Source organism: Atta colombica, unplaced genomic scaffold, assembly GCF_001594045.1.
Source record: "Atta colombica isolate Treedump-2 unplaced genomic scaffold, Acol1.0 scaffold46, whole genome shotgun sequence".
Lineage (NCBI taxonomy): Eukaryota > Metazoa > Arthropoda > Insecta > Hymenoptera > Formicidae > Atta > Atta colombica.
The window spans coordinates 149,956-160,819 of record NW_017259535.1 but is presented as its reverse complement, the minus strand read 5'-3'; the positions used below and the strand labels follow the sequence as shown (position 1 = coordinate 160,819).

At 31.0% G+C, this 10,864-nt stretch overlaps 1 protein-coding gene across 2 annotated transcripts in view; it reads left to right on the top strand.

The window, feature by feature from the left end:
- Positions 1-7,056, top strand: part of LOC108691426 (RNA-binding protein 25-like) — a 10,802-nt gene extending 3,746 nt beyond the window's left edge. For both annotated transcript variants that reach the window (XM_018199181.1, XM_018199182.1), the window contains exons 6-12: positions 3,918-4,132; positions 4,416-5,058; positions 5,408-5,825; positions 6,065-6,286; positions 6,371-6,543; positions 6,743-6,889; positions 6,964-7,056. In XM_018199181.1, coding sequence (XP_018054670.1) covers positions 3,918-4,132; positions 4,416-5,058; positions 5,408-5,825; positions 6,065-6,286; positions 6,371-6,543; positions 6,743-6,889; positions 6,964-7,056 — 1,911 coding nt within the window. The remainder of the gene's footprint in view (positions 1-3,917; positions 4,133-4,415; positions 5,059-5,407; positions 5,826-6,064; positions 6,287-6,370; positions 6,544-6,742; positions 6,890-6,963) is intronic.
- The last annotated feature ends 3,808 nt before the right edge of the window (positions 7,057-10,864 follow it).

Sequence of the window (10,864 nt, the reverse complement as noted above, 5' to 3'; positions counted from 1 at the left end):
AGAGAGAGAGAGAGAGAGAGAGAGAGAGAGAGAGAGAGAGAGAGAGAGAGAGAGAGATACACACACGCACGCACGCGCGCACGCACACACACGCGCACGTATAAATAACACTACAACAAAATCTATGAATTTGTTATACACGAAAAAAAAACTCATCTTTTAATGTTGACAAATTGTCACTAGTATCTATGTTTTATATATATATATATATATGTTGCGATTGGACATGAATTATTACGCTTATGTTAGTGTAATTTATACGATAAAATAGGGAGACACAAATTGATAAGCTCTTGTTGCAATATGAATATTGAAAGTGTCCAATCGCATACACATTCTATCGCAGACGCTGGTAATTAGACTCTTTCTCTCTCTTTCTTCTCTCTCTCTCTCTCTCTCTCTCTCTCTATCTATCTATCTATCTATCTCTCTTTCTCTCTCTGTGTACACTTAAAATATAAAAGAATGTATTTGGATATATGTATACAAGAGAGGATTATGAGTATCTCGAAAGTCGTAGCTTTTAAGTATTTTGTGATAAAGTGCGTGTGTGCTATATTAGCTCTGAACAATTGGAGCCGTGACTCGTTGCTATAATTATAATAACAGGCAGCGTGCGTCGCACACAGCAAACGCACACGCCTAGGAATGCTGTGTGTGGGGACCGCCCTTTCACTCATTCATTGGCTCTGAAGGGAGTCAATGACAGCACATCCCTCGTATTTTCGCAGACGACTGCAGGCTCGTCGGTAAGTCAGAGTATAATCCAAACAACCAAACAACATGAAAAAAAAAAAGAATGCGTAATACATTAAGAAGGAGACTCATAGCTCTCCGCGACAAGCTGGCGACATGTAGCTGATCAGTTTGTTTCTATTGGTATTCTGTTTTGATTCGTCGCAAATATACATCTGTGATACATTGTGACTATTATATTTTTGACGTTTAGAGATAGATACTATTACGATTTATTTGGCACTAAACTAACTTTATCTACTTCTGTATATGTCATGCTAAACTGCTAGCAATTAATACCAAAAATATGTTTTAACGTTTCAAAATGATGCACTGAAATAATGAGTTTTTTCTGATATGTAACTAAATTTTGTTTTTGTTATAGTGAAGCATAATTTTTATTTGATATATAACTTTGTATATATTTGTGTACCATTTATTTTTGTTCTCGTTTATTATTATTGCTTTCACTAATTATGCACACATATTGCTTTCATTAATTACAAATATATATAAAAATCAAAATAATTTATCAGATATTGCAGATTGTTATGAATTATCAATCTGCTTGTGTCAAAACATTATATAGATGTTTATGTATTTATTTATTTATTTAAAAAAAGTCGATTATATTAGAAAATCGAAATAGATATTACAAAATAGGTCACTGAAAACTGAACTAAATATTTTTCCTTAGTTTCAAAAATATAAAAATGTTTAGATAAAATCTGACTTTGTAAAAAAATTATGTAAAAAATATTTTTTCTGAAAGGTTTTGATTAAAATTAAATCAAATTGAAGTCTTTATTTTTTAGAATTATTAGTCTAACTAGTTTAGAATTATTAATATATTCTTTTTTAATTATTAGATTAGATATCTCTTTTAATAGAATTAAAGAGTTAAGTTTAAATTAATACGAGATTTTCAAGACCATTTTCTTGAAGGTTATTCTGATCATTCTTCAACATCTTTAAATATAAAGAAAATATTGCAATTTTTTGTTTCTTATCAATCACTATGTATACACACTATCATGTTAATAAAGCATATAATGTCTCTGTACACTTTTTCATATCTAATTTTATATCTAATTTCATATCTAATTTTATATTAAATATCAAATTAAAAAATAGCAACAATTATTGGTTATATAACAATAAATATTACGTTGACGCCTAGCAGTCTAGTATTCGCATATCGAACGTAGGTAAGCAGTTGTCTAGGTTGCTTTCACGCACACAGCTTAGGATTGGAACGTATTATCATTTTAGAGAAAAAAATACTTTGGCGCTGACACATTTTTTACATCTTTGGGATAGATTATTTGTTAGGGCCGGGAGACTCTTTCTCTGTGCGCTACACACAATGAAACTGATTTTGTCCATCACCAAATGGCGACTGTTCAGTTGTTGTCTTTATTTTGTGTAAACAGCTTCTGTCAGCGTCTCGATCAGACATGTAGTACCTAGGTGCGCGCTCCTCCATTCTCCGGTACCACCACACTGACTGACCAAGTCAACTTCACACCGTGAGTAAACTCCACAACCATGAGCCAACACAAGCATTCGGTTCTTGTAGTATTTTTGCTAGTGAACTGCCCATCTGAGAAATACCTTTTTGACCACATTTCATGTTTCAGCAGTCTATTTTCTCCTCACAATGTGCATTTACTTTTATGCACTGTGTTATTCTACCCTTGTTAGAATTTAAAATTATGGGTTACCGTATGGATGAAATGGTTTACGTTCCATGTGTCATGCTGGATTAGATAACTATATAAAATAGTAAGATTACAACGATAAAATATTAAAAGAACTACATTTTCTCAAATTCCATGATTGTAATAGTAAATATATTAATATTGCAGCGGTATCATTTCTATAATTATATATATTAGGAAGAATAAGAAAATTAGAGAAAAAAAAATTTATAAAAAAATTATAAAAATTTTATAACAGTGTAGCGAGTAATACTTTACTAATATAAATATTACAGTTCTTTGGAAAATATTTTATTTAAATATAAATAAAAAATATATATATAAATTAAATATATTCGAGAATTTACATTGCGAGCAGATAACGTTTTAATTTCCTTTTAATGATCGCGCAATAATTAGTAATAATAATTCAGGATCGAGTTTCCAAACAGTAACCCATTTTTGGATAGTAGTACAATGAATAAAGATGAATCATACTAATTTATTTCTAAGACGTTGCGTTTATAACACGGGACGATAACGGTGGGCAAACTATTGTGCATTTGATATTCAACAGTTTGCTGCATCGGCTGCCATAATGCGTAACCATTACCAGAGGAAATCAAATGTTGTCAGACAGTGTGAGACAGTTTCTTGGCAAATGTGAAAAGATGTTTTGGTGGGATACCCTTCTTCGTGATGACTGCGCCTTCGATTGGTATAATTACTTTCTAATAATTATTGAATATTGATCAAGAAATAATCTCAAGACCCCTTTCAAGCTCTTAGATTTAGACACTATCGATTTTACAGGCACATTTGCAATGTTGTAAGTACATTGGGTGGCCTCTGCGATGCATCTGTTAATAGCATTAAGGTACTTAAATTATAAGCTAAAGTCTAAGATAACTTTTATGCCTGTATCCAAATATTTGTACCTGCACTTAGGTAATTGATATGTAAACGAGATTTCTCGCGTAAGATGCTGCCAATCGAGCATACTCCAGTGGAGTGAGTATACCATATTGAAATGAACATCTCTACATTCGTTATGTCAGATGATTAAGGCTTATACAACTAGTGATCGTTCTATACATGAATCGTAACGTAGCTATTTATGCGATTTAAATTTTGATTCTTTTTTTTCTGTGTATGTATATGTCCTTTCTGTTAATTATTGAAAATGCAACAGAAACATTTCTTCACCAATTAACATATACTATATTTCGGCAAAATTTATTTAACAGATTATAATATTCTCAAATTTTTAATTTGTAGTTTTGTTCAGTAATTACTACGCGTTCTTATTTTCCTAACGAATTTTCATAACGTCAAAGATTTTTATTTGCTGACATAATAATATTTTTTGTTGCATTTAAGAAAGATACGATTGCTAGTTTCTTGGTTCCATCATTATCACAGACCGACGCACTTGTTTCATCTTTTTTGTCTCACCTGTGCCCGCGTTTTTGTGTTTTATAGAAGCAGGAAGAGGAGAAGGCCCAGGTGAAGCGAAAGAAGGAAGCTGTTGAGAAAGAAGAGCGCGAGAAACGGGAAAAGGAACGACGCGATAAGCGTGACGATGATGCCTCCAACAAGGACGATCAAGATGGAGATCCCAGTAGTCCTACGTCTCATAAAGGTCGTAGTGATAGTACTGGCAGCAGTAGAAGGGACAAACGTCGATCCAGATCTAGGTGAAGTAATGTTTGCATCTCGTTTGCATAGGATAGATGTACCATTGAGCGATATATAAAACGTATTTTACATATTAAATCAAATATTTTTGCAAATAGGAATCTACAAATGCAAATGCGTGTTGACGCAGTTTGACTATATTGCACAGATTTATGCGAGTCATGCTGTATTATGTTCCCATCCACCCCTGGACATTCATCAGTGATTTTGTTTTTGATAACTTTTTTTTTATTGTTTCTGAACATAATTTTTTCTTTACTTTATAAACTTTGAATTTTTCAGATCTAAAGAACGTGATAGAGATCGATTGAGAAACGATCGAGACCGGGACCGAGACAGAGACCGTGAGAGAGATCGAGAAAGGGAACGGGAACGAGAACGAGAACGAGAGCGGGATCGAGATCGTGAAAGGGAACGAGAGCGGGAACGCGAACGAGATAGAGAGAAAGAGAGAGACCGAGAGCGAGAAAGAGAAAGAGAACGGGAACGCGAAGAGGTGAGGAAGACCGAAAGGGAGATTATGCGCGAGAGAGAGGAGGAGGAAGAGGCAAAAGAGAGGAAGAAAAATGAAAGGCGAGCTAGGGAAAAAGAAGCGGCATACCAGGAACGTTTGAGGGCGTGGGAGACGCGCGAACGACGCAAACAGAAGGAATATGAAAAAGAAGCTGAGAAGCGTCGTGCAAAACGTGAAGCTAAGGAGAGGGAAGCAAAACGTCTGAAGGAATTCCTCGAGGATTATGACGATGATCGTGATGATTCCAAGTATTATAAAGGTAAAGAATTATCTCGCCGACTTGAAGAACGAGCATTGGAGGCTGAAGCTGACTCACGGGATCGTTGTGCCGAACGTCAGGAGCTTCAGCGTCTACGCGATAAGTTATATGCGGATGCTTCTAATCCGGATCCTGCCGCGGAATTTGAAAGGGTAAGTTACATTCTATATATAAATTTATAAATTAAAATTAAAAGAATATAAAATTCCAATGAGTTAAAATTTTGCAATTTTTTTAAATTTTAATTTTTCTTAATTGAATTGGATGATCTATTTTTTAAGGAAAAGCTTATTTTATAATATTCTATTGTATAATTAATTTCATAATAATCAAATACATTTATAAATAATTGTATAATTAATACTTTCTATACGTTATAATTAAAAATGTTATACTTGGTTATGCTGCTTAGTGTTATATAAACTTGAATTATCTAATTACAACAAAATACATAAAAGAATTAATTTTTTATTTACTTTTGTGCTTTGCTTTTTTCGTTAGTTGAAAGCAGAAAGAGAAGAACAGTATAAACCTAAACCAGTAATAACTATAATTGACGAAGAGGATGATAAAGTGAAAAAAGATAAAGAAGTAATGCCGCCAATAGAAACCGAGCCAATAGAGAGTGATAGTGATGATGGTGTGCAATTTGATGATGTTTCTCAACCGGAAGCACCCTCTAGGACACCTCCACGACATCATCATCATCATCGTCGGCATCATAGACATCATCAGAATCATCATCGCGATGGTGATGAAATTCAAGAGGGATTAGTAGATATAGATCGAGAAAGTCTAAAAGAAGCACGACCATCACCGGGACATCAATCGGCTGCGACACCTGTTCAGTCCATTCCACCGTCATTAGATGAAGATTCACGTATGTCTCTTGTTAGTGAACCAGAAAAGACAAGTGGTAGTAAGTGTCTCTTGACTATCTACAAATATCCGTACAAATTACCTTCTTGCAATTTTTATACGAATATGACCTCGATCAGACTTAATAATTTACAAAAAATATTTTGCGATACTCTTAAAAATATCATTTATATTTAAATAATTTTATCTAATTGTATATCATTACAGTTAATAATTAAAAAGTATTATAATATATGATATAATTTTATCCATATCCAACTACATTCTTCCTTCATATAGGTAACTTTGTTCCATTTGCTATGGGAAGTGGAGGCAATCGTGCTAGCGATCATAGTATAGGTGGTAAAACGCCGGTTAGTCCTAATACCGCTGTTAATACGAATTCACAACAGACGAATCAAACGCGGAAGAAAGGTCGCATTGATGTTAAAGATGTATTCAATAATGATGACGATGATGATACTACTAATAACGCAAAAAAGCGTAAACTCGTACCTTTAGGTAAGTGTTTTAATCTTATTATTAAAGCTCTAAAATTTATTAAAGAAAGCTGTGAGATATTTAGAGATATATATCTTTTTTCAGATTACGGAGACGAGAAGAAAAAGAAAACGGAAGAAATCACGAAGACAGTAAAAGAAGAAAATACAAAAAGCCAAGAAGAAAAGCGAAAACACATAAAATCTCTTATAGACAAAATACCTACCGACAAGAATGCATTGTTTGGTTATCAACTTGATTGGGCACTCATTGATAACGTAAGTGTTCTTCATATTTTATAAAAAAAAAAATAAATTTTGAAACAAGTAAGCTTTTCTTTTTATTTTAAAGCTGTTATTAATAAATTGTTTATTTCCAATTCTATCTTATTGTTAATTTATTGTATATACTTTCTTTATATTACTGTGATTTTGATTGAAAATCCAATTTCACTGTTTTTACATATTTTGCACTTAGACATTGATGGAGAAGAGGATAAGACCTTGGATCAATAAAAAGATTATTGAATATATTGGCGAACCAGAACCTACTCTAGTGGATTTTATTTGTAGCAAAGTAATGGCGGGCAGTTCTCCTCAGGGAATACTAGACGATGTACAGATGGTAATTATACTGCGAAATACTTTTTGCTTTTGCATTTTATAGAAAAACTGCAAAATGTATATTTCGTGTTTCAGGTATTGGATGAAGAAGCGGAAGTGTTTGTAGTTAAAATGTGGAGGTTACTAATTTATGAAGTGGAAGCTAAGAAAATGGGCTTAGTAAAATAAATGGATTGTCGTCCATAAATTTATCTTAACTCATGATTTATATTACATATAAAATTCTTTTGACTAAGCATAAGAAAATGTTTAGATACTACATACTTATGTGCAGTTTATAATCGTATTATTATATAGAAATTCTGCTCTATACAAGTGAAAACATAAGTGTTGGCTCGAATAAGTGGTACTAAGTGTGTAGTAATTATAGCGTTAAATAAACTTGTAATTACGATTTGTAATATTTAGTGTGTTCCTCAATTTACATACGATTGTTGTGGAACGTAAATGATGACATTCCTACATGATAAAACTAGATATATCGGTATTTCTATATACAAATATTTTAATTAATATTAAATTTAGTAATTATTGTATATGATGATTGTTCCTATATATATATTAGATGTAAAAGACTCGATAATTACTGCAGTCGTGACTAAAAGAAATTTACTGTTTTTTCTTGTCTATTATTTAATAAATGGTAAGTTAATGCAAATGATAAATATTCGACAAAATTATAATCAATTATAAACAATTATAAACAATTAAATACAAAATTATTTTTACATTAAATTTATTAATATTAAGGGAAAATACATTTCTTTAATTGCTTGTTTCTGATTAATTTTTTAATAGATGTACAGAAAATTATATCACGAAAGTACGTATGTTACATCACTTTAATATAGAAGATATTAAAACTTTGCATTTGTTCTCAAATATTTATTATGATCTTTCTTTTCAAATATTTAGAACTGAAAAATACACTCTGAATGTTTTGCAAACTGCACCAACTGTAGACATATGTATCGTATTTAAATATTTGTATAATGGATATGCTGTATAGGTACAATATTTTACTTTAAATTTGTAGATAACGAAAAAAAAAACTTTATAATAAAATAAAATCTTTGAAATTGATGCGTTTTTACTCGTGTCTCTTATTTTTTATTGTAACATTTTTCTCTATATTTTTAAAATCATCTATTTTTTAAATTTAAATGTTTGAATCCATGTAATTGCGCTATCAAATTGCTGTAAAATTGGCAAAAGTGATGTCAGTTATCGATAATCATGAAATTACAAGCAATTATCGACTGTATTATCAGCCTTACACATAATTTTATTTAAGCACTAGATGTCTCTGCATACCATATTTTTCTTTCTCATATAATATTTAAAAAATAAAAATTTTTGTTATGTTTTTAACTCTAGATATATGTATATGTACATAATGATTAATCGAATACATTAAGGACAAACTTTTACAATTTATGATAAAATAAGTGCAAAAAGTAATTAATTAAATCGCAATAACAAAATTAATTTATATACCAATGAAAACAATTTTACATATTTAATTATATCAGAAGAGATCTCTGATATAATCTCTCTTGATCTCAATTTAGTTTTACAAATGTAAAATCAGCAAATCTGTGTGACACTGATTTTGTTTTTCACCTTTCATTATTGCGAAAATGCAGTTTCGACAATCTTATTAATTCTGTCAATATTAATTATCCACACCGTACAAACAGTTGATCAAACAAGTGGAAAATGATGCGAATCTCGCACCATTTTCTATTTGTTATATACTGTGTATTGGTTTTATATCGAACAGAGATTAATCATATATCGTATTGACACGATGGGCGCATTTACTTAGTATTTTTATAGCAAAGAACAGATTGGCGGATTTTCTCTCTTGCGATAAAAAGTAAGGATATGCAAATTATTAATAGAACTCTCGAGTGGTTCACATAATCACGTACATAAAAATATGATATAAATCAGTAATTATTATAAATTGGGGTTCCTCGAAAGAGAAGAAACAATTTTTGACCACTTATGTTTTTTTCCATTTATAGTTTTCGCTTTTCAACTGTGAGATTAATCTGTTTATTCGCAGTGTCAACTTTTTGGGTATTGTAGCACGATAAAACTTTAATTCCGAAGGTTTTTCTTCATAAACTTGTATAGCAAAAATTGTTTTGTAGACATCAGACATATTAATATTAAAACCTTCCATTTTTATCGTGTCATATTTTAACGATCATTCTTTTCGAACATTTAGATTTAGAATTGTTTGTTTTTTACTTTTGAAAAATTGATATTAATAATTTTTGTGTTTTATTTCTATATTGTATATATTGATTTTTCTCGGTGTTGCAGGTTGGATAATAATATTTAAAATCGATTTCTTCAATTATCTTAAAAATACAGTTTCAATCACAGATAATTGGATAATTCCAGTTGTGAGACACCGCGCGCGTGCTACATACACATATATTATGGTGAACGTGTAATTGATGTAGTATATTGCAAAAATTGTTTTGCATAAGATAGACACGTATAAAGATAGACATGCCTCAAAACATGCAGTAAACAAGATACTATATTACGTAAAATTGTATTCGCAGATTGTAATTTGCATTTTTGTTGGGTATTTTATCATGATTCTTCTTTTACATTATTTTGTTTGCTAATTTAAAAGTGTCAATCTCTGATTCAAATTTTATATCCTTCGATTGCAACGAAAAGAATAGGATTTCAATATGTCTTTCTCTCTTATTAATTCCGACGTTAATATTATAAAAATCTGTGAAATGAAATTACATGCTGATAAGTAACGACGGTTCACCGACAATGGCGAGTCGAATCGCTGGGAAGCACACGAGAAAGAGAGAGAGAGAGAGAGAGAGAGAGAGAGAGAGAGAGAGAGAGACTATGTTAATTTAAATAAATTAACAAAGCTTGAATGTATTTAATACTTTCACCGAGTTAAAGAAAAGGAAGGAATACTCGAACAAATCCTCCATGCATCGCGTAATTGCGATTAATGATTATTTTTATCAACGCTCGTAATTTTTGTTTTCCATTAATAGCTGGACATGTCCAGATTGTATCAAATAGATACAATGTTGGATATAATTAATTTTTGATTTAAAATTAATTTTTGTTTTAAATCAAAATGAAACTGAATATCCTTTTCTTATTTTCAGAATTAAATTTATTTTAGAAATATAGAATTAATCGGTTTAAATGTAAATATGAGTTATTTTTTTGGCTCTATCTTTTTTAAGATGATATTTAGAAGATTAATTAAAAATAAAACAACATCAATTAAGTTAACGAAAATTGGAAATCATTTTATCGAAAAATACATATACGTAATGATTCTAGGTCAGATAATTATTGCTCATTTAACTCTCTCTTGACTAAAATATATAGATACTCGTTTTTACATTGTGCAACATCGTACAACGCTTAATTTATTGCTCGAACTGCTAAATCGACGCAATTCTATGTGATCCGATCCGCGATACAATCTCTCGATATATACTTCGTACGGAAGATCATGTAAGAAGGGAAAATAAGGAGAAGATACGATCATCTTGAAATTTTTCAAGTATGAAAGGGTGCCAGGAAACGTCACCGCTGCACTTCGAGACGATCAATGTCTTGCATCGTATTAGTCGCAACATTCCTCGTGTATTTTTTAGACGTGCACAATCGGTATGATGAGAAGGATAAGTCGTATAATTATCGCTAACTTTACGTAACATCACACGAGTTCCTTTCAACTTTGTTGAATAGATCTATAAGAATCGTTGTAGAATCAACGTACAATAGCAACTGTTAGAGTTTTATTTTGTTAATATTTGAACATAAGAAAAATTAAAAATTGTATTACTTAATATTTCAATGAGATATAACGAGTAATTATCTCTATTAATGTGCCTTTAAGCCAACTTGTTTACTACTGAATTAATTGTTAAATATTGTAGCTTTAATTTTGCCTGTTTAAAATTAA